The sequence below is a fragment of the Callithrix jacchus genome, chromosome 1, assembly GCF_049354715.1.
Source record: "Callithrix jacchus isolate 240 chromosome 1, calJac240_pri, whole genome shotgun sequence".
Classification (NCBI taxonomy): Eukaryota; Metazoa; Chordata; class Mammalia; order Primates; family Cebidae; genus Callithrix; species Callithrix jacchus.
In genome coordinates, this window is record NC_133502.1 from 78,091,824 (window position 1) to 78,118,903 (window position 27,080).

General features: G+C 39.0%; 1 protein-coding gene across 35 annotated transcripts in view; it reads left to right on the forward strand.

Moving 5' to 3' along the window:
• Positions 1–27,080, forward strand: part of AOPEP (aminopeptidase O (putative)) — a 449,451-nt gene that overhangs the window by 13,788 nt on the left and 408,583 nt on the right. For 27 of the 35 annotated variants that reach the window (XR_013532554.1, XR_013532563.1, XR_013532561.1 and 24 more), the window contains one exon: positions 22,160–23,097. The exons of 4 other annotated variants lie outside the window; for them this stretch is intronic. Coding sequence is in view for 15 of the 31 variants with exons in the window: in XM_078365849.1 (XP_078221975.1) it covers positions 22,301–23,097 (797 nt within the window). In the remaining 16 variants the exon portion in view is untranslated. The remainder of the gene's footprint in view (positions 1–22,159; positions 23,098–27,080) is intronic. 4 more of the 35 variants (XR_013532594.1, XR_013532592.1, XM_078365878.1 and 1 more) reach the window with 1 other exon arrangement.

The following is a 27,080-nucleotide window of genomic DNA, read 5'->3' on the forward strand; positions in this document are numbered from 1 at the left end:
TCATCAGTTGATGGTCATTTGGTGGTTTTGCTGCACATATGTTTTTTAAAACAATATTAACTATCTCTTGGGTTTATCAAATAGTCACTGGATAATTCTGTAGGGTGTCTTAGAGGGGATTCCTATAGGATGTGGAGACTGGATTTAGAGTCTCTTCTGATCATGGATTTGAGGAACCTGTAATTTCTTTGGGCTAGTGAAATATATTCTTCCAAGAGCTAGAGCAGCTGTTTTTCTCCATAGCAGAACGTTTGATAGTGAAAAAGGAAATCTTAAATGACTTCTTTAAGGACTAAATTTCAAAAATAGTTTCTGTTTAAAATAGCATTTTTCAGTGTTTCTGGAGGAGTAACTCTTACTGAAAAAGCTGATATTTTTGTCTGTATTTTCTTTTCCAATCTCTTCATTTTTACCCTACTGAACCCTGTAACCCAACTCTATTAATCTAGATCCTGTTTCCAGTATATAAATATTTATGGACAGTAATAAATTATATTAGTTCTACTAGAGTTTAAATTGTTTTGTGAATTTTTATCCCAGCGAGACAAAAATCACTAGGTGGTCTGATACAACCTTAATCTTTAAATATTAAACTAATTCGTTTTATTTTTAAAGACTACATTAATTGAATGATATCCATACAGGTGTTTAATGGTACTTACCTTGGGCCCATAGTGTGCAAAGCATTTCATGGAATTAAGGTCTTTCCTTTTGTATCTGCTTTCCTCATACCTCATTTCAACCGTGGTACTCAAAACCTGGGCCCACCATTCTGCAGTGGGGACAGTGACTGAACTTGCATGTGACTAGGATTATGAAGGTTGTAGAAACTGTGTCATGTAAGAATTTGGTGAAAGAACAGAGGTTTTTCAGTTGTTGAAGAGAATACTGAGGCAGTGACAACCCTCCGAGTCATTCAGAGCTTGTCTGGAGAAATCTTATTCTTCCTGTGGGTAGTGGGAGAAATTGGAGTGAAAGAATATAATTTGTTGGGTTATAAGTAGGCCTAAAACATGGAGTTTTTTCCTAATGTTTCTTTCTTTTTTTTTAAACATAGAGTCTTGCTCTGCTGCCCGGGCTGGAGTGCAGGCTCAAACTCCTGGGTTCAAGCGGTCCTTTGCCTCAGCCTCCTGAGTAGCTGGGAGTACAAGCACATGCCACCATACCCTGTTAATTTTAAAATTTTTTCTTTTGTAGAGTTGTGGTCTTGCTATATTGACCAGGCTGGTTTTAAATTCCTGGCCTCAAGCAATTCTCTGGCCTTGGCCTCCCAAAGTGCTGGAATTACAGGGGTGAGCCACTATGCCCAGCCCAGTTTTTCATTCTTATATCCTTTCCACCATCTTACACTTTCTAGAATATCTCGTGCAGTGTCTGATGGTAAGAATGGTTTCTGGATTCTATTTTGTCTGCTCAGGATATATGGAACGTTACATTATTGCATCAGCATTAATGTATGATTTTAGCCTTAACAACAGTGTATAAATGTGTAAAGTACTGTATAATATTATAGAATTTTATATAGCTATTTTATTAGATCAGGATTAAAATATACCTTCCATTTGGTATACTGTGTACAGTTTAGTCCCTCCTTAAAATACAAGACCTGCAATACAGTATAACTTGCCTTGCCAATAAGTGACAAGATGTGGTGTGTTTAAGAGTGAGGGGGAAGTCTCTGGTTATGCTGGATATCCATGTTCAGTTGGGGCTATAGGGAGTTCCTGACCTGTTTCGCTGTTGCCTGTCTGGTTCAGCTTATGGGTTTAAGATGGTATATACTGCTCTGTGCTTTAAATGGCCATTTTTGATCTAGGGTTGGACTAGGCTTCAGGCAGTAGAGTGTAGTGCTGAGATTTCAGGGTCTGGAGCCAAACCAGGTGAATTTAAGTGTCACCTCTGGCATCTCATACCTTTGTGAACTCAGCAAAGTATCTTAACTTATCTGGGCCTCAATTTACTCATCTGTAAGATGGACATAATAGTAGCTATCTCATTGGGTAGTGAGGATTTAATGCAGTAATGTACTTAACGTACCTAGCCTGCCTCATAGCAAGCACCCAATAGATGTTTGATGCAACTCCTACTTGTTGTTAATACGGGTGTCTAAAAGTCAAGGGCCTTCTCGAAGATTTCTGAATAGAGGAGTTCTGAATTCACTGGATTCCCAAAGGAGAAAGACTCTGGTTCACCTGGTTTCTCTAAGGCATTCTAGGTTCCTGTTGCCTGCTCAGGACAACACCTGGGGAAGTTTTTGGTGAGGGATTCTCCTGGCCTTCCACTGCCTGAATATGTCACTGCCTTGTTCCTGAGCCTCTGGCAGGAAGTATGTGTGTAGTGGGAGTTCTCTGATGGTTTTCAGAGGAGCATGGCTAAGTGTGTAGATATTCCATAGGAACACTAGAACATCAGGGCACTGTGATGTTTTGTATCATGTGTGCTACAGGAGAAAAGCTGTATATTTGTCTCAAGGGAAATATAGAAAAGGACAAGAGAAAACTATTTTAAATTAATGAGAAGGACAAAGTGAACTGTAACTAAATCCTCATAAATATCATAAAACTACATTCATTCAGTTTTGTATAATTGAAGTATCTATTCAGAAAGTATCTATTAAGCATGAATTCATACTGATCAGTCTGAAAGAGAGAAGGCCAGGAAACCTCCTGGGCCGCTCATGACTGAAACTGTCTCAAATCCAGGTCAGATTCTTCCTGCTCTCTTCCCGAAGACAGCTTGCAGGGCTTATGTTGGCTTCTTCTTCCCTCAGAGCTGCCTCTACCCACCCATCTCCTGGAATTCTATGTTTCCCAAGGCTGGATGCAGCATGGCCACACTTTGCTTAGCTTCCAACTTTCCTTGTTGTCCTGGTGGTTGTCTTCAGACCCTTTGGGGTTAAGGATTTTCCTACTAATCCTTATGGAAATATAGAAAAGGATAGTTTAAAGATTTGGTTAAAAATTAGGGTAATTTGAAGATTTGGAGTGTTTACAGTTGTAGTTTCCAGTCCAGTGCTAAATAGTAACCACTAAGATGTAACTGGAAGCCAAGTTGGGTGTCTATCCCTGTTACACTAAGCATGAAGCTCACGAGACTCATTCTATTGGATGGACTGTTCCTCCACCCCCTGAAAACCCTCCTTTCTACCACTAGTGGAGACTGAGGAAGTCAGTAAAGAACCACAAGAGCCCTCACCATCTCAGGGGTGGAGTTTGCATTGCCCAGGATGTCTAGATAGGTTGATGCCCTAATTTAAAAGGTACCTCAGATTTGTTTTAATCAGGTATGGCAAGATGACAGACACAGAAACAAGCTACCTTTGAAAGAAGAGTTTATTATTATAGTTCTCAAAAGGAGGTGGTGCATCATGCCACACAGGGCCATATGAGGAAGCACTGGGTTTGGTCGGGAGCCAGAAAGAGTTGGGGGAAGCATGGTCAGGAGCCTTTATTGGGTTTCCATGGGAAAGGCAAGGCAAGCAGTCTAAGCAGATGAAGAATTAGCTAATTTGAATAATTTTGGAGGGTTCTAGGGGTGGTCCCTGGTTGTGCAGTGCCTGGCTGTGGAGTCATGTAGGCAGTGGCAATATTGCTTGGGCTGTGAGAATTAGATAAGGAAGTGGCTGCAGGTGACTGGACTGAGGATTGGTTGGTTTGCCTATGAAACGCATGTGCACAGGCAGGTTCTTTGCCGTCTCTTGGAATTAGCTAGCCCTGGGAAGAGTAATTTCTCCAGGATTAGCAAGGTTCTGAGATGTCAAAACATCATAAAATACAGAAAATAAAAAACATGATTAATGCATACTCCTTCCAGCAGAATTGTGCTTATCACTGAAGTGATTCCTTTGGGAGTGTTTTCTTATCGAGTGATAGGAAGAATGGTGAAGTGGTTCCCTGCACCCCTGGAGTTTACAGTCTAGCTTAGTAAATAAGGCCTGCACACATGAAAGTGACTAGCCATGCAGGACATAAGATCACATGCCAGAAACCTCAGTACAGTATAATGGGAGTTCAGAGAAAGGAGAGGTGAGAATGTCCTAGAAGCAGTAGAGGGCAGTGGTTCAGAAGGCTGCTGGGTTTATATCTGGCTTTAGCAATTATGAGCAGTGTAACCTTAAGCAAGCTGGATCATCCCTGTGTTTCAGTTTCCTTATTTGTAAAGTGAGTTTAATAATAGTAGTACCCATGTCAGAGTTACTGTGAAGACTGAATGGAAGTGCCTAGCATAAAGCCAGGCGCTTGGTAAGAACGCAGTAAGCATCAGCTGTTACAGCACTGTCACGGAAAGTTTCACAGAGGGAATAGAATTGATTGTTACCTCAGTGGGCGAGGGAGCGGGGAGCGGTGGATGTGGGGTGGTGGCTGGAAATGAGCCTGGCAAATTCTGGTAATGGGAGGTTGGTCTGATAGGATAAGGTTGAAAAATAGATTGATGAGGAGTTTGCATTTTTTTTCTTTAAACCGTGGAATTCATTCAGGGCCTTTCCCCCCCCTTTTTTTTTTAAAGCAGGGACATGACATCAAATCAATGCTTCAGGAATCTTAGTGGTGTGGTTTTATAGAGAGGAGAGACTTGGGACAGATTACATAAGTCAATGTGAGAGATGGGAAAGTTCTTCTTCAAAGTTTATATCTTAGACTACATTATAAGGAGTTACAGTCTGGCTCTGTGGTCATTATCCTCTATTAGCATAAATATATACCCATGTATAAATATTCTCTAAATCAGCTACATCTTAAATCAGCTACCTTGACTCGCTCCGCAGGTCTGAACAGAACTGGCAAGCTGCAAACCCTGGTGCATGCCATTCCTTATTTGGAAACCCTCCTGACCTTTTCCTGACTAGCTTCCTCTTCTTCCATGTCTTCTTTCCCCTAATCTATTCAGGACATTTTCAGGTTTTTAGCCAGTCGCGTCAAGGATAGAATGTGAGGTCCTATTTTGGCATGGAAACTGGACACAACAGCAGGACGATTGTGTCAGGTTATAAAAGTTATAAATGTCCCTGTCTCCTTTGTCCAGGTGTGCCCTCGTGGCAAGACTGCCAGAGAGTTGCACCCTTCCTGCAGGAAATAAACCAGCCTTGCTGAGCGATCCATTGTCTCAGTGTGGATTTTCCCCAACCTTATAAACCTGTTTCCAACAGTCAGAATAGATTGTTAGCTTTAATTAAAAACAACTCCAAAATCTTCATGGCCTAAAAAACAAGGTGTGTTTCTTGGTCATGCTGTCCCATCACAGCTGAACCAGGGACTTTGCTCATCACAGTCATTCCAAGATTCAGGCTGCTAGAGCAGCCAGCATGTCATATTTTGTTTACCTTAAGAGAGGGAGAAGAGCACTCTAGAGGGTTATGCACCAGCGATTAAATGCTAGGCCTGGAAGGGACACGCATACTTCCATTTACAACTCAGCACTAGAGTAGTCACAGGTCAGTAACCAGTTACAGGGGTTCAGGAAACCTTCTATGTTTGTGGGGAGGGGCTGGGTAGAAATAACTGGAAGTATTCAAAAATAGCACTGATGACCACACAGGGAGACTTCTTTGGAAGGTGGTTGTGTAATAGTTCAAGTGGGTGGTATTAGCTGCTGGATCACAATTGTTGCAGTCAATACAGAGAAGGGTTGGATAAAAGAATTTAAAGCAGTAGAATTTAAAAGTTGATCATTGATTGGGTCAAGTTACAAAGAAGAGAGGAGTCAATGTGAAGCAAAACTTTTGGTGTGTGTTGACCGGTTGGTAGCAGACCAGTGGGGTGCCCTCAAGGCCTCTAGAGCTGGACTCCTTGATGAGTAGCCCACCAATCAGTGCCTATCCACAGACTGTAATTGGTTTGTACAGAAATAGAAGGTACTCATTTAGAAATTTTTATATTAATTCTTTATTTAATTTCTTTTTTTTAAGACAGTCTTACTCTGTCATCAGCTGACGTGCAGTGGTGCAATCTTGGCTCACTGCAACCTCTGCCTCCCGGGTTCAAGTGATTTCCCTGTCTCAGCCTCTCGACTAGCTGGGACTATAGGCATGCACCACCATGCCTGGCTAATTTTTTGTATTTTAGTAGAGACGAGGTTTCACCATGTTGGCCATGACAGTCTGGATCTCCTGACCTCGTGATCCACCAGCCTCAGCCTCCCAAAGTACTAGAATTACAGGCATGAGCCATCACACCCAGCCACTTTTCTTTATTTCTATGCTATAGTTTGCCCTGATTATGTTTATGTTGAATCGAATACAAATTTGGGGCTTGCATTTTTGTGGTTTTTTCCTTCTCTCTCTCTCTTTTTTTCTTTATTATACTTTAAGTTCTGGAGTCTTTCTCTTTTTAGTGATCTATTTTTATTATATTTTATGAAAGTATAAGGGGAAAAATAACTTCACCGCAGATTGTTGGAGAAGCATTGCTTTGGAGATAGGAGGCGGGGATGTAGAGATCAGAAATGGATAGGGAGTTGAGTCCTTTTTGTAGAATGATTAGTTGAGTACTTGAGATGTGAGCAAGAGAAAAGACTTCAGAAAGAGAAGAGGACCCACGGCTGAGCCTTGGGAGGCACCCAGTGTTCTGGAGACAGGCGTGTAAGAAGAGATGCAGGCTGCTCTGTCTATGGAGTAGGCATTCTTCTATTCCTTTTCTTTCTTAATAAACTTGCTTTCACTTTGAAAAAAAAAAAAAAGGAGAGATGCAGGCAATACAGTGTCCCAGGAATCATCAGAGGTGGTGGGAAGTTAGTTGTGTAAGATGCCACAGATAGTCAAGGAAAATAAGGCCTGTGGTCAAGCTAGACTTCTAGGCAAGAAGTAAGTTGTTGTGAACGTCTGAAAGTAAACTTGTAGTGAAGTGGTGTGGTCAGATGCCAGATTTCAACAGTTTAAGAAATATGCAGTCATAAAATAAAAAGAGTATAACCTTTTGGTCAGAAAAGTTTGATAGCTAAACAAAAGCAAAAACTAGACTGGTAGCTATTGAGCCCAGCAAGGGAAAGCACATTTTGTTATTGTTCTTTCCAATAGGAAAACACAAGCAACTCAATAGTCTTCTATCACCTGGAAGATGGGAAAATCAGTGAGGGAAGAAGGAGATGGCAGTGTTCAATGGCTGGGAATGGAGTGGAGGACAGAGGCCATGGGAGTAAACCCAGGGGTTGGATTGAACCCAGATAAACTACCCACACAGCAGACAAAGTCATTAGGAGGGGAAACGTGGATGGCAATCTGCAAATCTCAGTTCACTCAAACAGGAAAATGCAAGCTGGCATGCCTAGGAGCTAGTCTTGATGCTGTGGTAGGTGTGGTCAAAGTTAAGCAAGCAGGGACTTGGGAGTCGCAGTGAGAGCATTAATGAAATGCTTTGACATTGTGACCATGGGGTCCAGCCTGGGCTATTCAACTTCTTCCTCTAGTCCCCACCTGGTAAAAATGAATATTATTGAATAACAAAGCAATGGTAGGGAGGGAGAAATGGAGTGGGGCTTACTTAATCCTTAGTCATGATTAAGAATAAAATATGGTACAAAACGGATTTACAATAAAGTTCTTTAGTTTAAATTGTATCTAATATTTGAAAACACTCAGCAAAGTTATAAAAAATACAAATACAGTGCTTTAAGTGCTCTAAACATTGTAAAATTTGAAAAATGCTTCAAAACTTCCTACCTGTTGAAATAATCTATTGACTTCTCATTTTCATTGAGCTTTTTTATTTTTAATTTTTCTGAGTACATAGTAGGTATATTTATTTATGGGTTTCATGAGATATTTTGATACAGGTATTATAATATCTAGTAAATACATCAGGAAAATGGGGTGTCCATTACCTAAACATTCATTATTTCCTTATGTTACGAACTTCCCAATTTTACTCTCAGTTATTCTGAAATGTAAAACAAATTATTGCTGACTGTAGTCACCCCGTTGTGCTATCAAATACTAAATCTCATCATTGTCTCTAACTATATCTTTGTACCCATTAACCATCCCCAGTCTCCCTCCCAGCCTCTAGTGACTACCAGTGTAGTCACCAGAGTATGCACCAGTGTATGCATGAATTCAATTGTTTTAATTTTTAGCTCCCACAAATGAGTGAGAACATGAAAGTTTGCCTTTCTGTGTCTTTTTTTTACTTAATGCCTTCCATTTCCATCCATATTGTTGCAAATGACAGGATCTCATTCTTTTTAATGGCTGAATAGTTCTCTGTTGTGTATATGTACCACATTTTCTGTATCTGTTAGTCTGTTGATGGACACTTAGGTTGATTCCATGTCTTGGCTATTGTGAATAGTGCTGCAGTAAATAAGGGAATGCAGTATCTCTTTGAAATGCTAATTTCCTTTCTTTTGAGTATATACCTAGCAGTGGGATTGATGGAACATATGGTAGTTCTATTTGTGGTTTTTTGAGGAACCTCCATACTGTTCTTCATGGTAGGTATACTAATTTACATTCCCACCAACAGTGTAAACGAGAGTTCCCCTTCATTTCTTTGTCTGCATTTGTTATCCCTTGCCTTTCATTGAACTCTTTGAGTGTTAGAATGAGACAAGAGCTGGGCAGAGATGCAGTGTGTCTGTTGTTGTACCCACCTCTCCTTTCTCTGACCTAATTACTGTCCCTTCACCACCCTGAATCCAGCCCGTGGGTTTCCTCTAGCCTTTGCTATGGTAGTTGGTGGACCTCTGTTTGATTTTCCATGTGACATTGATACAAGGTAGCATGTCATGTTTACTTGGATTGCTGTGCAATAGAGGTAAAGCAGAGTGGCTGGAGAAATGGACCTCTCGGACACGGAACTAGGAAGGAAGGGGTGATTTATTTTGGCCAGGAGCAAGGCAGCATAGCTACCTAATAGCCAAACTCATTTAACAAAGGAAATCTCTGCTTTTATAAAGGCTTACAACTCTAGATATTACAGGTGAAAGGGTCTTGGGTTTACAGCTTTAGAAATTATATGTGAAAGGTATTGGTCCATGGAGTAGGCGTGGGGTGGGGGTTTGATCCTGTTTAAGTAAAAACAATGCCTTCCATAAAGATTCATCCATACCATGCCTTCGATAGGAGGTCAACTAAGGTGGTGCCAGTCTGCCAGCCTTTACTTCTCCTATTGAAATGAAGTATGGAAGTCAAGGGCAAGGTGGTCTTAGATGCTTAGGTCTCCCTCTTCAGAGGCAGTGGATATCTTGGTTAAAAACACTCTGGAGTTCACCTGCTTGAGTTTACATCTTGGAAAGCTCAGGCACTTAGGCTCTCTGAGCATCATTTCATCGTCTGTAAAACGGGGTTGACTTTTCCGGTACCTCGATTGTCAGCCCCTGTGGACAGGTATAACCTCTTAAAAAATGGAGTAGAAAAGTGAAATCTCCATTTCTTTATAGCTGTAATGAGTTCTCCCAGGAATCCTTTTCTGACCACTCTGCTATAATTTTGTTTAAGTGGCACTCTTCAGAAAACTGAAACACGCTGTACTTTGCAACCAAGTAGTAATCAAAGGGATACATTCTTTCACCTTTGAAAGTAGAGTGAAATCACTTCCAGTCTTATCTTTGCAACCCAAATGCCTGCTGATAATGTGAGCATAAACACTGGGTGTGAAGATGCAATCAGCAAAGTTAGAGTCAACCCAAACCATCATCAGGAAAGCCGAAGTCCAGCACAATTCAGGGCAGTCATACACTGATGGAGTAAAATCAGTTTTTGTTTTCAGTGTTCACATTTTAGACCTCTCCCCTACACTTGACGGGTTATAATATATAAATCAAACCACAGCTGACAGTGATTTGCTTTTTTTGTTCAGGAAAAGGTCTTTGACTGAGACTCTGACTTGGCCTTACTGCATTGATCTTCATCACAGGCACTTTTTATAATTCCCACAACAGCATTAACTCCAGTGGTTTTTTTTTTTTTTTTTTTTGAATATACATACCACAATAGAGTCTTTCATTACATGATCACAAATTATATGCAGTCACTCATATGCTTCATGAAAGCAGCAAATTTAAAGCAAAGAGAGACTGTTTAAAACTTGAGACCAGAGAGCACAGTTTATCTTATTTACAGTTTGGCTTAAAGATTGGTCTTTAAGTTAGTATGATACCACATGTGGTAATCCTGCAGAGTGCTACATATTTTTATTTATAGTTAAGGGAATAAAGCAAAATCCCCTTTTCATTATGCTATCTTGCATTATTTACTCAGTGATAAATGACATTGCCTCACGGGTATGAGTTTTGTAGTGAAAGACCCTATTGTAGCATATATTTATGTGGGGAGAGGGGTAGTTAGAGTTACGGTTCCAGAGGGAATTTAAACTCTGGATATACTGGTACTTGTACAGTTAAAACATATAGCTCAATGTTATTTTAACACTGTGTTTTTACTTGAAGTAAAAGAAAAATTAATAGGCATGAACAAAGGGGAAAAGCTTAAGGTTGAAATGCAAGAAACCAGTAAAATGACTACAGGCTTATCCCAAACTCAAATATTAAAATTTTACCAGAGATAATGGTGGTCGTTAGATTGGCCAGTTTCTGCTGTTTAAAAATGACGTCAGCTCTAAAAGTTTATTAACTGTTTAAGGGCACCAGAGAATAATTTCTAGCAAATCAGGGAGATATGAAAGTGAGCTGAAAGAAAAGTGGTGAGACACTGGAAAGTTTATTAATACCCAAACAGTTGAGGGGAAAACTGGTTTCATGCTATGTCAGTTTGTCCAAACCAATATTCTTGAGAATTTCTACTGAAGGAAATTCCTACTGAAGGAGGAAGGCGGTAGATACTTTGGAGGGATGATTAGTGTTTTAGAATATATTTGTTTTGAAATAGAATAATAAATTAAAAAATAGGAAATTCCAATTCTGAATAAAGTAAAAATTAGTTCAGCCTCTACTCATTCAAAATTTTGGAAAATTAACCAGTAAATGGGCTGCTATTTTGCTAAGTAAAAAAATAAGGACTTTCTAATAAATTAATAATATAAGTAAGATTTCAAGACTAATATATTTGAAGCAGATATGTCCCCTGCCCATTCTTTCCGCACACAAAAGGTATCATTTCACTTTCTGTGGCCTTGATTGTTTCTAATGAGAAGCCAGGTCATTCTGGTAAGAAACCACCTGTCATCTCTGTCATTGTTCCTCTGTGTGTAATGTGTCATTTTATAGTGGCTGCTGAAGAATTTTTCTTACTTTTGGTTTTCAGTAGTTTGGTAATGATGTGCTTAGGTGTTGTTTCCTTTGTGTTTATCCTGCTTAGATAAACTTTTCAAGCTTTATTATCTCTTACCAAATTTGGAAAATTTTAACTATTTTTAAATAAATGGTTTCTTTTGAAATACTTTTAGATTTACCTAAAAGTTGCATACGTAGTATAGGGAGTTCCCAACTCGTCATCTAACTTCCCCTGATGTTCATATAATCATGGTATATTTGTTAAACTTAAAATGTAGCACTGGCATAATGCTTTTATCTAGTTTTCCCATTAACGTCCTTTCTGTTTGCTTTAGGATCCAATCTAGGAAACCACATTGCATTTTATCATATCCCCTGGACACTTCCATTCTGTAAGAATTTGTCAGATTTTACTTGTTTTTTTATAGTCTTCATACTTTTGAAGAGTACTGGTTAGGTATATTTTAGAATGTCCCTCATTGTGGGTTTGTCTGATGTTTTCTCATGCTTAGACTGAAATTTCAGGAATACTGGAGAGGTAAGGTACCCTTCTCAGTGCATCATACTAGAGGATAATGATACCAGCATGACTTATCACTGGTGATATTAAACTTTATAACATGGTCAAGTTATATCTGCCAGATTTTTCTTTTTTTTTTTTTTTTTTTGAGACAGAGTTTCGCTCTTGTAACCCAGGCTGGAGTGCAATGGCGCGATCTCGGCTCACCGCAACCTCCGCCTCCTGGGTTCAGGCAATTCTCCTGCCTCAGTCTCCTGAGTAGCTGGGATTACAGGCACGTGCCACCATGCCCAGCTAAATTTTTGTATTTTTAGTAGAGACGGGGTTTCACCATGTTGACCAGGATGGTCTTGATCTCTTGACCTCGTGATCCACCCACCTCGGCCTCCCAAAGTGCTGGGATTATAGGCTTGAGCCACCGCGCCCGGCTCTGCCAGATTTTTCTACTGTAAACATAATATTTTTCCTTTTCCATTCTGTATTTCTTGGAAGCAAATAATTAGGTTTGGCCTGTATTCAAGGGGAAGGGAATTAAGTTCTATTTCTTTGAAGAGGTAATATCTACATTGATTTTTTTGGAATCCTTCCATAAGGAAGATGTAGTTTTGCCCTTCATGGTTATTTATTCAACCAATTTAAACAAATTTGTTTATTCAATGTAAACAAATGATTACTTATTCAATTAGTTGTTTATATCAGAATAGACAGATACTCATTTTATTCTTTGGGTTCTAATCATACTCATTTTATTCTTTGGGTTCTAATCCAATACTATCAATATTTATTTTCTTACTCAAATTGTTCCAGCTTTGGCCTTTGGAAGCTCTTTCAGGTTGTTTCCTGTGTCCCTTTGAGATGTCCCAATTCTTCTGTTTGTCTATTTGTTTTCTTCTCTACTTTAGGGGCCCATATGATGCTTCAGACCCATCTTGTATTTATTTTCCCTGCCCAGCCTGAGAATCAGCCATGTCTCCAGGGAGGCTTGTTTCCTTTTGTTGGAAATGATATTTAGAAACCACGATCTGTGTGCTGGTTGTGCTCACTGCTTATCGTTTTTTAAAGTATTTTTTGTGACAATATTCTCTTTTGCCTGTCCTTCTTGGACTCCAATTATGTATTCCAAAGGTATCTGGGGCTCTGTTCATTCTTTTTCAACATTTTTCTGTTCTTTACATTTCTATTCTTTCTATATAGCTATTTTCTAGTTCACTATCTTCTATAATCATGAATCTTCTGTTAAAAACCATCCAGTGAAGTTTTTATTCCAAATATAGTATTCTACACTTCTAGAATTCTTTTCATTTTTAAAAATGTAATTCCTATTTCTTTGCTGAGTTTTCCTTTTAGTTCATGTATTACAGCATTTATGCTTAATTATAATATGAATAGCTGCTTTGAAATCCTTGTCTGTTAATTCTGATATTTGGGTTCACTCAAGTTGGTTTCTACTAATTGCTTTTTATTTTTGAGTTTGGGTCATGTTTCTTATTTATTTTATGTCTAATAGTTTTATGTTTTATCTTAGACAGTGTAATTGATGCTTTGCAGAAATTCTGGATTTTGTTATGTTCTTTTGAAGAATATTGGTGTTTTGTATTAACAGACAATTAACTTGGCTGAACTCAGACTTCTAACTTTGCGTTCACCGTTGTGGAGAGCAATCAGAATCTCGGTTTAGTTGAGTTAATTTTACTTTAAGGAGGCTGTTTGATCTTCCCCATATATGCATGCTTTCAGGGGACAATTAGGGAATTAGGCAGAGTTTATAGGCAGAATATTGGACTCTTGCTTTGTAGATACCACCTTTCCTAAACGTTTTCTTCTTTTCTCTCCAGCTGCTGTGTTGGTCTTGAACTCTGTTCTCATGTTCTTCAGCCAGTAAGACTTCATGTTTCAATCTGAGTTTTAACCCATTTATGTGTAGTGTTCCATTATTGAAACACTAAGCTTGTGGGGGGAGTTATTTATATCCTACTGCTCAAGGTCATTGCCAAGGTCTAATTTTTCACAAAAATATTTTGCAACCTCAGGCATAACTGGGTTAACTGCCTTGCCTGGCACTAATTAGGACTTTCTTTTTGGTGAAAAACTGTAAAGCAGGAAGCTCAGTACCATTCCCTTCTTCCACGTGGTGGCGCCCTACAGTTCTTGCCAGTTTTTTTGCCCACTCTCATGGGCTTTCAGAAATGTTTTCTGTCTAGAGTTTATAAGTGCTATCAGTGGGAAGATTAGTCTGCCAGAAGGGACTCCACTGTTACTAGAAGTGGTACTTCCTTTCATTTAAGAGGAGGGCAGAATAATCTTTATTAATCAAGCAGACACATAAATGTAAAACTAAAACTGTGTTTGTTGTGCTACTAAGAAGCACACAGCTATGAAATCTAATAATAGGGGAATTTGACTTAATCAGTGAGGTGAGGAAAGTTTTCGTTGAGGACATGATGGGGTCCAGAGAGTTACTAGACAAAGAGAATGGAAGAGTATTCCACATAATTTGTTGATTGAGTGATATAATCCAGCTTTCTGTATATTTGGCCTTCTTTCTTTGCACATATTCTTAACCTCTCAATCTTTAATAATCTCTCTGGGCTTCTGTGATAATAAAAGGTAATCTATAGCTATGGTGGCTCTAATGTTATACAATGAAGAATATCCTACATGAAAATTTCTTTTTTTTTTCCTCCAATTGAAATTTTAATTTTAGATCCAGGGATACATGTGCAGGTTTGTTACAAGGGTATATTGCATGATGCTGAGGTTTGGGCTTCTACTGATCCCATCATTCAGACAGTGAACATAATACCTATGAAAACTTTCTTTTTTTTTTTTTTTGAGAAAGGGTCTCGCTGTGTTGCCCAGGCTGGAATACAGTGACACAATCATGACTCACTGTAGTCTTGGCCTCTCAGGGTCAAGAGATCCTCCCACCTCAGCTTGCTAAGTAGCTGGACTATAGGCGTATACACAACTGTATCTGGCTAATTATTTATTATTTGTAGAGAGAGGTCTTCCTGTATTACCCAGGCTTATCTCAAACTTCCGGGCTCAAGTGATCTTCCTGCCTTGGCCTCCTTACGAGCATGAGCTATTGCACCCAGCCCCGTAAAACCTTTTTCAGCCAAAGGAATTGTGGGTCTGGACCATTAAGTGGTATATCATACTCTGTGGGCTTCTGGTCAGTATGATAAACTGAACTATAAGGAAATCTCTCTTCCACTTCAAGTATTTAAAACAACAACACACATAGACACACAACTCTCTTACACACACACACGCACACACAAATACCACATACTTGCATGTAATGTGCCACAGAAAAAAACAGATACATATAAAGAAATGCATTCTTTTTTTTTGACGGAGTCTCTCTCTTGTTACCCAGGCTGGAGTGCAATGGCATGATCTTGGCTCACCAAAACCTCTGCCTCCTGGGTTCAGGCAATTCTCCTGCCTCAGCCTCCTGAGTAGCTGGGATTACAGGCACTCGCCACCATGCCCAGCTAATTTTTTGTATTTTTAGTAGAGACAGGGTTTCACCATGTTGACCAGGATGGTCTCGATCTCTTGACCTCATGATCCACCTGCATTGGCCTCCCAAAGTGCTGGGATTACAGGCTTGAGCCACTGCGCCCGACCAAATAAATGCATTCTAATAACAAACTTCTTTCTTATCAGCAAAAAGATATGCCAGGTTATAGTGGAGTAGTATATTCAAAGTGTTAATAGAAAGTAACTATCAACAAAAGGTCTACACCTAGTTAAGTGATCATTCAGTAGAGAAGATGTAATACAGACCTTTTCAAACATACAAATGTTAAAAGAGTTTGTTATCCATGGTCTCCTCCTGAAATAATTGCTAAAGATAAACTTAAGTGAAAAGGAAATTGTGGCAGACTGTATTTTCCAAAAATGGCCGTAGCAGTATCTACCATCTTCCATGCTTTTCTACAATATACCTTGCCATGCCCCCATCAAAAGAAGTCTAATGCCCTCTCCTTGAATCTGGACTGGCCTTATCACTTTTCACTTGAAAGCAATAAAATATGGTAAAAATAATAACCATGTTGACTTTGAGGCTAGGTCAGAAAAGACCATGCAGCTTTCAACTGGTTCTTTGGGATGCTTGCACTAGAGGCTGCCAGCTACTATAGAACATGTGCAACTGTTCCAAGAGCTCAGTGTTAAAGAGGCTTTGTACAGCCACTGGGGTCTTCAGATCCTCCAGACAAATCCATCCTCCAACTGAGTACCATTGAGTAACATAGATTCATAAGATGTAGAAGAATGGCCCAGCTGACTGTTACCCACATTCATGACCTATAGAATATAGCAACAGCAACAATGGTTGCTGTTTGATGCTACAAAGTTAATTTGTCATGCAGCAAGCAGAACGAAATTAGACCCAGAAGGAAGAAGTAGAATGTATAAATTATCATGAATAAGGAAGCTGGTGAATGTATTTGTAAATACAGTAAATACTGACTTCTAAAAAGTTGGATGGAGTTTTAAAAAACAATGTGATACTAGATAATAGCAACAATGATACTGAAGGTAGTGTGGAGTAAGGAAGAGGAAAGACTGCTGATAAAACTTTCCAAGGTCCTTATATTGTTTGGAAGGTTATTTGAGATTGACTCTGCGTGGACATATTAAAGGCATTGATTGTGTAAGTCATGAAATAGTGGAGGGGAAAACAGGAATGTAGAAAAATTTAATGAAAAGCAGAAAAGTAAAGCTAAGAAGCAAAGAAAATCATGGAAGATAGAAAATGAAATATGTTGATTAAGATGGTTGCTATTACAACTGTAATTGTGATAAATATAAAGAAATTCATTTCAGTCATTAAAAATGATAATTATATTTTTAAAATAGACAAATGTTGTTTTAAAAAATCAGCCAAGGCAAAATCAGTCCAGAGCAGTTAAAAATAAAGGGATAGGAAAGATGTACCAGGAAAAAGCAAACCAAAAGAAAGTAGATATGACAATATTAACATCAGGCCAAATGGAATTTCTAGGAGTTCTACCCAGTGCACTAGGAGCTGTGCATAAGGAAGTTCATTGCAGCATCGTTTGTAGTCATAAAAATTTTCAAATAAATATGTGCCAATAGGGGAACATAGGGATAAATTATAGAATATTCCTATGGGGACATTAAAAGCAGCTAAAAGATTTATATACATCAACATCTCTATATTTCTAAAACCATTGAGTGAAAGAAATAAGTTGCAGAATATGTCAGTGTGACATTTCTAAACACAAAACAGTATATTTGAACTTTTAAGTTTCCTTCTAATTCTGAAGTTATTTTATTGAATTTCATAGTGGTAAGCTATGTTCTTAGGACTATATGCATTTGAGTGTGTGAGGAATTGTGCCCAGACACAGTATATTTTAGCAAATACAATGGCTGTTATTAAGAGCAATTGGCATATTCTAAAGAGTGAACACACCTGGAATAGCAGAAAGCTGTCATTCTCTGATCAAGTAATTGGTGAAATTAAATATTTAGTAACTACTCACAGTGTGCTCTATGTTGTAGAATAAGCATATATGCAAACAAATTTGTCCTTTCCCCCCACAGTTGGTTACAAGTAAAATGATGTGGCATAAAAAGAGGCACAGGTGTATCCTGAGAAGAAATAAATGAGACATCTGGAGGGAGATGTTTGTTAAGCAGTAACTTGGCACTAGACTATAGAACACAGGCAAGCTAGAATCCCTGTTGTATAAGTAACTAGAGGTTGAAATCACAAATGCCTTTAGACAGCAGTTCTACAAATGTTTATTGAGAACCTGTTGTGTTCAGCGTACTCCACTTAACCTGGTCATTAACACAAAAATAATTCAGGAGTTGCAAAGAATTTTTAGAGCATTGGAGGATGGAGGTAACTGTAAAAGAAGCCAGGATAAGCTAAGAGCCTTGAGGATACACATTGCTTTGTAGCTTGAAAGGAGAATGAAATTATTTTTGTTGGAGGGATTGGGGACGGCATTACAGAGGCTATATCTCACATTTGTAAATGGGTGCATTCCACTTCGGTTGGCTGAGAATGGCAGAGCACTTCGGTTGGCTGAGAATGGCAGAGCAATTTCTTCTTTGTGCCATAGCTCTGTTTAGTATGTGATCTTCTTCCCCCTTAAGAAAAATATTACTGTATGCTAATCCTTTCAAAGCCTTTAATGGTGCTGCTGAGACAATCATTTGAGCATTTAAAATACATACTGCATAGCACACTTATTTTACTTTTTTTTTGAAACACACTTATTTTAGAGGCAGCAACGGTTAGCCACTGGAAAATGATCGGTTTTTATAAGGGGGAACTTTTATATGTTATGGCTTATGACAGAGAACGGAAAAATGCTTCAGTGAGACAGGGTGGCATTTTGAATTGGAGCATAATAATAGCCAAAAGTGCTGAAGTCAACGGACTGCTTAGAAATATGATTTCCATTTGCTGAGAGAGGCCTTGCAAGGTGACCACATACTTGGATTTGCAACCACAGGCAGTTCAGGTTTTCCCTAAATGTGGGGCTGTGACCCTGATTGACGTTAGTGAGCGTTATGTACTTACAGAGAGAAAGATGATTTAGGTCATCCATGAATCTAAGACAACTAGGACATAGTCAAATAAGCAACAACTTAATAGACGTATACATAATTTAGGTTGGAAACCATGCAAAAGTTACAGTATTCTTCAGAATCTTCTGGGGCTGGCTTAAAAGTTCTCCTTTGCCCCCTAAAGCTATTACAGTAAGAATTGGTTACTAATCTGCATAACTTGAAGAAGATAAAGAAGGTCGAAGGAAGCTATGGAAGAGAGACTTAGAGGTGATATTTGATTTATGACTTACACAATATGAAGGAGATGGCCTTGAGACCTGGGGGATGAGAATTCCAAGGAAAACCATCAGCAGGTGGAAAATGTTCTGTTTGTGGCAAACAAAAAGAAATGGGTAACCTTGAGCAAATTGCTTTGCCTCTCTGGGACTCTGTCTTCATTTGTAAAATTAGAGAGTTGGATTGATGAGCCCTAAGGAATTCTTCAGTTCCAAAGTTCAAAAAAATAAAGATGATTTAAAGTAGGCCAAATGAAGTTGGTTGTTTTTAAAGATGGCAACCCTAAGGCCGGGTGCAGTGGCCCACACCTGTAATCCCAGCACTTTGGGAGACTGAGGTGGGCAGATTGCCTGAACTGAGGAGTTCCAGACCAGCCTGGGCCACATGGTGAGACCTCGTCTCTACAAAAATTTAAGAAGTTAGATGAGTGTTGTGGCATGCACCTGTGGTTCCATCTACTTGGGAGACTGAGAGAGAAGGCAGCTTGAACCCACAACCCTAGGGGTGTTTGAATGTTCAGAATAGGGTGTAATCATTGAGGGGGAGAACATGTCAAGAGAAAAGTATCAAATGGAAGAGGATTCAAGTAAGTGGAGGGGGATGGTGTTGAGAGAACACTTCTTTCCCACTTCTGATGTTTCCTTCCCTGTTGGGGAAGTTCAGTCAGTGTAACACTCCTGGTCTCCCTGCTTTTATCCTAAGGGAGGTGGAGTGACTTAGTCTGATAAATCTGGGAAGAAGAAACTGAATGTGCTCTGCTCATCTCCCTTTTGCTTTTGGGCAGCAATCCTGACCACAGAGAGCCATTCTTTTCTCTTCCTCTAGGCCTTAAGTCTTACCTGAAGCCACCTCCCCTTCTGGAAGCTTATATTGATCCAGCATTGCCTGTGACAATGTGGATAAACCTAAATTTGGGATTCAGTTTCCAGGTAGCTTTGGCTCTCACAGTAAGCCATGTTCTCCAGTTCAGTCTTCATCAGAAATAATGGTGATATTTTGGTCTGCCCTTGCCGTATCTTCATCTTGTCTCGCTACATTCAGAATCTGGATGAGAGAGAAATGTGCTATGTATTTGGCTCTCTAAAAACCCCAAAAGTTGGGATTCAGTGGGGTGGAATAAGCTTAATAAGCTTTAGTGAGAAGGGATATTGTTCCCTCGGAATTAAGAGAAGGTAATACTTATGAAGAGCTAGAGATACTTTGAGGTATGACTGAACAGAGATTCAAAATTATCTCAGCAAAGCAGGGGGTCAAATCATCAGCTGAGAATGAGTTAGCAAGCATGAAGTTGGAAAATTAAAAGAAAAGTTTTAGAATTGCCCCTATGGAGAGTATGCAAAAGAATCCACTAAAGAAAACCAGTGGATTGTCAGTCAGGTGACAAACATTTCGGCACTTAAAACACATACCATGTCGTACACTGATTTTAGAGGCAGCAGTGGTTAGCCACTGGAAAGGCAGCCCTGGCTTTTCATGACTAGTTCTGCTAACAGGCTTGAGTGGATAGGGCCCTAGGGCAGCCTCATTCTCTCCCACCGGGAACAAAAGTAGTGAGAACTGCTCTATAGAATGTATTCTATGCTTAAATTATACAGATTTTTAGAAGTAAATTTAGGAATCCATTAGAGTTGGACAATAAATAATTATATCTATAATGTTAAAAATGCTAATCTTTTTCTCCAAATGTGATCGGTTAGCCAGCCACTAAATTGACCCTTGTCTTAGTTGATGCAGGTTTTTCTTCTGTGTGTGTGTGTGTTCAGGGTTTTTTTTTTAACTAATTTTTTAAAAAAATGCCCAATCAACAAAATACAGTATGTTAGCAGCCACAGCCATCCTCAGAATGAAGTTTTAACATCACTGTTTGTCATTACATAGAAATAGCCAACAGCTTTATCGAAGGTTATTTTTTAAAATGACAGGACAGAAAATACTCTGGTTTATCCCCTGTGCCATTGACTTTTCTAGGACCAAGGGAAATACCAGCTTCTCCATAAAGTAAATTCAAACTATTCTTTGCATCTTTGATTTCTCTCTACTCCTATTGTGCTGAAAGTGTACCACATATATTTCAGTGGGGGGAGGGGGGAAGCATGGACCAGGGAAGGGTTTCAGGAGGTGGTTGCACTTAAACTGGGACTTGGAGAAAGAATAGGATTTGGCAGTTGGAGGTGGGAGGTAGGAGCCAGTTGCACTCCAGGTCCAGCACATGGGTTAGTCCAGAAGGCACAGAGGCCTAGAGCAAAGTTCTCTTCAGGAAGCAGTGTTTTGAGTAGGCCCTCTGGCTAGAGGATGAGCATGCAAGGGGGTGTTGTCTCCATTACTGGAAAAGTAGCTAGAAACTGGATTGTACAAGCTGCAGGAGGTGGGATTTTTTTCAGGTTAGGTGAGATATTGAAGAGGAACTAGTCTGTGGAGAGGTAGAAACTGAAAATCAATGAGATATTAACCTAGAATGAGATTCTAGAAGGAAAGGAAATAGAAGGGTCTAGTAGAGATGCAGATAAAGCTGGCAGGGAAGTGAGGAGGAGTTTGGATACAAAGGAAGGGCTTGATTTACTTGAAAATTCAGGTAAATGATGTTTTGTAGTTGTTAAAAGATTGCCTCCTGATATTTAGAAATTAAAAAATGATTTTAAGTATATCTATTCTGTTGGAGCTTTTCTTTCTGTTTTCCTGCCATTTCTTTTTTGGTTTTGGTAAAAGAATAAAAAAGAACAGCATATGCTGCAAGAAATTAGGTACACAACATGGACTGAAATAATTTCAAATAATTTTTAGCCAAATTGCGAGTATACAATAAGAATACATTTTGATTCAGAACTTTTATGAAGAACTTGTGCATTTTATTGTAACATCTGTTTCTACATTTTAATTTCTCTCCTTCCTTTTATAGGTATTTGCACGCTTTTTTTTCGCAAGTGAGAAGACCTTTTGTTTGCCACAGAAGGCTATTATCCAGAATGTTAATGGGTTTTCTGCTATTAAGATGTAATGATATACCTTGAGTATTTAACTATAAATTTGAAAAATCTCCGTGAACAATCTCAAAGGAATACTTAGAATGCACTCCTGGTAAATTGGCTCATTTTCCTGTAATTTACTGGAAGTGCTGATATGAGAGCAGTTCTAATGTGAAAAGTACATTAATCCCTGGAGTTACATTGTTATGTATTAAATTATTACTCTCAAAGAATAAAATGTATGGGGCCATTTAGCCTTCATTCACACTTGTTACTTGGAATCACAGTGGAAAAACAATCACTTATCTTTTGATGCACAAAATTAGAAGGGATACATTTAATATCTTTTAAGACTAGAGGCACGGCAATGCTTGGTTACACTTTTGCATAACAATTGCTCTTTTCTAAAAGAAGGACAGTTCTCATTGGAGCATGCGTCTTCTGGCTTTGTGGAGGCCCTTGCCATTCAGTTGGTAATTGAAATATTTTTAGAAACCCATAATGCAGATTTCTTTCATGTCAATAAAAAAAAAATTAATGAGCCTTCTAGCCCTGGCCATCTACCACTTGGGGGATTATTTAAGGATGGTGGTCAACTTGCAGGAGCAGCAGTTGCAGGAGCATTTAGGTCTTACTTGGAATTTTGTCTAATTGTGCTTTCCTTCTTTGCCAGGAGACTGAAAGTTGTGGAACCATAATCTGTGACATCAGTTGTTTTTTTGATAAGCAGCTATTTATGATTCTGGAAGATTAAGGCAGTTAGGAAACCCCCCATTTGAGATTTTAACCAGTCTCTCAAACAATAAACCACATCATGGACATACAGCTGGACCCTGCCAGAGATGACCTGCCTCTCATGGCCAACACCAGCCACATACTTGTGAAGCACTATGTACTGGATTTGGATGTGGATTTTGAAAGTCAAGTCATTGAGGGGACCATAGTGCTTTTCCTCGAGGATGGAAACAGATTCAAGAAACAGAATAGCTCCATCGAGGAAGCCTGCCAATCAGAGTCAAACAAAGCCTGCAAATTTGGGATGCCTGAACTCTGCCGTATTTCTGTGGCAAATGCAAGGACCTTCTCATCTGAAATGGAATATAATGATTTTGCAATCTGTAGTAAAGGTGAAAAAGATACTTCTGATAAAGATGGTAACCATGACAACCAGGAACATGCTTCTGGGATTTCTAGCTCAAAGTACTGCTGTGACACAGGGAATCATGGGAGTGAGGATTTTTTGCTAGTGTTGGACTGCTGTGATTTATCTGTGTTAAAAGTCGAGGAGGTGGATGTTGCTGCTGTGCCAGGTATGGAAAAATTTACAAGGTCTCCCAAGCTCACAGTTGTTTCTGAGGAGCTCAGGAATCAGATTGTATATGAACTTGTGACTTTGCCTGCAGATTGTTGGAGGGAGCAGTTAGACTATTATGCTTGCTGCAGCCAGGCTCCTGGCTGTGGAGAACTCCTCTTTGACACTGACAGTTGGAGCTTACAGATCAGAAAGACAGGGGCTCAGACAGCTACTGACTTTCCTCATGCTATCAGAATATGGTACAAAACTAAACCTGAAGGGCGATCAGTTACATGGACCTCAGACCAGAGTGACAGGTAGGTTATCCGAGCGCTTCGCAGCCCCGTGCCTGTTAATCTTGTACTCTGCAGGGATGCTTTCAAACATGAGACCAGTTTTTCAGAGATGCTCCTGTGTATTCTGTGACATTACCCAAGTAGCCTCAAATCCTTAGACCTACAGTGAAGCAGGTAAATTCCCAGGCATGCTAAACCCATAATAGTATTAGCTCCCTTAAGTCAGGATATAAAGATTATTAAGCCCTTGTATTTCTGAGTTAAGAGATTGAAAGGCAAGCTTAATGATGAAATCCTGAGCCTCAGTCTCCATTGAGATCTCTGCTAGTGACTTGGAGGGCTGTAGCTGGGAGTGATGTGTCTCCAAGTGAATACTTGCTTAACGTTCCTTCGTAGTCCCTTGAGAGACTAGACTGCCGTGAAGTTGGGTCGGTGTGAAGCCTGGCAAAATGCTTTCAAATAAAGCCAGCTCTGCTTTGTGACTTTCTGACTGTACCTGTCTATTGGCAGCTGTGCCTCCCTGGATTTGTCAGTTGTCATGTAGTGTAACCCCCTCAGGCATATAAAAGACCTGTTTCTGAGGAGCCTGACAATCCTCTGAGACCACCCACTGGCTTTGTTGGCCGTGATTCTTAGTATTTGGTACCAGAAAGACCCCTGGCTTTCAGTTCGAGGAGAAGGAATTGATGAGGCATCGTTTTCTGGAGGATGTATTTAGGCAGCCATCTGGTCTTTTTCTTATTGCCCTTCTTTCAACAGTTGCTCGTGTTTTTTTAAATTTGAGAATTTAAAAATCAAACTTTATTGACTCCTCTGTATATTACCTATTTGTGCTAAAGTACTGCGAATCAATATGATAATTATTGCAGAGCTTGGATGAACATTGACCTCTGTTAGCTGGGTTTCAGAGCCTTCTTTTATAGCATTGAATTTCCTTAATTGAAGCAGTGGTCTTTGGCAATTGCTTACATATCTCCCTCAATTCATCCCCAAAACACCTTGTAGAGAAATATTTTTAAAGCTTCACTTTGACTTTGAGCTCTAATTATCTATTTCTTGCCTCTAATCTTACCTCCTGTTCTGGTCTCCCATCCTGCTCAGAATGAGTTCGCTTCGTGTCTTATTTTTGCTAGAGTCTGAGGCAGCCATCGGGAAATTGCGGGGTGGGTACAAACTTACATCAGTACAAAAGCATAGTGATATATTTATAGATTAACTTATTAGATTTTTTTTGAGACTCCGAAAAGTATGAAACAAGTGTTCTTATTGTATCTTCACACTTGTTCGAAATGATTAAAGATGGGAATTTCAATACGATTTAACAATATAATATCTCTGAATATTTAACTAGGAAATTGTAGTTTTTATACTCCTAGATATTTCATTTTTCAGCTAGAATAATGAGGAAGAAGGAACTATTGAAAGTATTTGGAAGAAATATTTATGGCCTCAAGCATGACTTTCTCCTGAGTGCTCACTGCAAAGGGAGAGATTAAACTGGTGAATTAAATGACATGTAAAAATGTTGAGCAGGAATGACTCATAGATAAATGACTGTTTCTGTAAAGAAACTAAAGAGGTCCTGGGCACATTTTGCTCCTTCAAAGGGTAAATTTACTCTTGCTATCTCATTTTCCAGTAGTTCAGTAAACTATATGATCATAGCAGATGTTTAAACTGTATGCTTGGAAATTTGGGATTATATGTTAGTATATTAATGCCACTTGTGCAGTCTTCTGAGGATGAGAAAAATTATTTTCAAAAACAATTCCTAGAAAGATATTTTCTCTTTTTTCTTGTTTTCTGGGGTGGGGAATTTTTTTTTTTTTTTTTTTTTTTTCATGAAACATGACAGGTTTATAACTCAAGCTTACACATGACTTTTTTTTTTTGAGACGGAGTTTCGCTCTTGTTACCCAGGCTGGAGTGCAATGGCACAATCTCGGCTCACCGCAACCTGCGCCTCCTGGGTTCAGGCAATTCTCCTGCCTCAGCCTCCCAAGTAGCTGGGATTACAGGCACGTGCCACCATGCCCAGCTAATGGGAATTTTATTTATAGTCAAGATAATCTCTTGTGAATGAGCACCAGGTCTCTCTCAACTCTCCCATGCACTGCAGAATAAACCTCAGGATCTACTGGTTACTGTTTGGATATGCTAAGGACTTTAAAATGAGTAAGGAATGCCAGGTTGCTAGACAGAAATAACTTCTTAGTGATAGAAATGAATAGTAATTATCAGGATCACAATACTTTATGAATATAATTGTGTGAAAATATAAAATTTTACAGTTGCATGAAAAACATGATTAGCTAGAGCTTATTCCTCTGAGGGACAGGGTCTACCTTTATTAAAACTAAAATAATTTCTACATATTTGTCCCTGAGTGGCAGAACACTATCAGTTATACCCACTATAAATTCTCAGGCTGGGATGAGAAGCTCTTTATTCTCATTTTACAGGTTAGAAAATTAAATAAAATAACTGGAAGTTCCTAGGTAAATCTGTGTCTCAAGTGAGAAAGAGAACAACTTTTTTTGAATTTGATGTTCACACGTCACTTATTGTATGCAAAGTTTTCAAGTACATTTAAAACATAAATTTATTATATTAGCTCTCAATAAATTTCTTTTTTAACAGGAGATTAGACAGAAATAGAAAAAAATCTTTAAATTGGTATCTTTCCTTTTAATTTCCATTAGTGGCTTTCCTCTTACCCACCTGCACTCTATCCCAGCTGAGAATAAAACTTATGAGTATCAAAATAAAATAGCTTAATATAGATATGGATGATTGCATATGGAAATAATTACAGATATGTGTGTTCCCAAGGGTTAGTGTGTGTATATATACACTAATATGTTAGTGTGTGTGTATATATATTTATATTTATATATATACACACACACTATAAATAATATATATGAATTCATATATATTCATGTATATTTATATATATACACACATACTATATCTTGGCTTTTCAACTGAGAGGGTCTTAGAAGTAAGCACACCTAGCATCCAGATCTTAGTTTCTGATACCATTCTCTGATAAAGAGAACTAGTCCTTCTTGGAGAAATGGCCAGGATAGCAGCAGGAAATATACAAGATGAGTCGGGAGCATCTTGTAATGCCAGAAAGTAATGAAATCCTCAGACAGCAGGAGTAGCAACCCAGAGTGATTTAGGGTATGCCAGGGGGACAAGGGTCTGTCTGAAAGAGCTCCTCATGGCCAAAGCCGAGCAACAAAATATATCAAGTAGTTTCAAATGACATTCCAGAATGTGAAATAAATAGCCATTAGTCCAAGCTGATATAAAAGAATGATTGAATGAGTAAACAAGTGAGGAAGAATAGACAAATAGCAAAAGAATTCTGAGTTAGTTGTGGGCATGTTCTGTTCTCAAGGAGGTGGGGCATAACACCTCACTCCTTAAGTGTTGACTACACAGTGAGTGACTCCCTTCCAAAGAGAACAGAATGGAAAGGGAGAAAAAAGTAACTTTACACTAGAGAAATATGACAGTACTACCTCAGCAAGATGATCAAGGTCAGCATCAACAGTGATAATTTATGTGGGTAGTTTTTTCTCTGGTATATGATGAAAATGGCGTCTTTGTCATCTTCCTCTCAAAAGCTCTTAACCCCAATCTAATCATGAGAAAAGCATCAGATACATCCCAGTGAAGGGGCATTAAACATAGTACGTGATCAGCACTTCTCAAAATGAATAAGGGCAGCATAAAGTCTAAGAAACTGCGACAGTCAAGAGGAGCCCTAGGAGACATGATGATTAAAAGCAATGTGGTGTCCTGGCTGGGCACAGTGGCTCACACTGGTAATCCCAGCACTTTGGGAGGCTGTCGTGGGCAGATAACTTGAGGCCAGGGGTTCAAGACCAGCCTGGCCAACATGGTGAAAATCAATCTGTACTAAAAATACAAAAAAATAGCTGGATGTGGTGGTGGACACCTCTAGTCACAGCCACTTGGGAGGCTGAGGT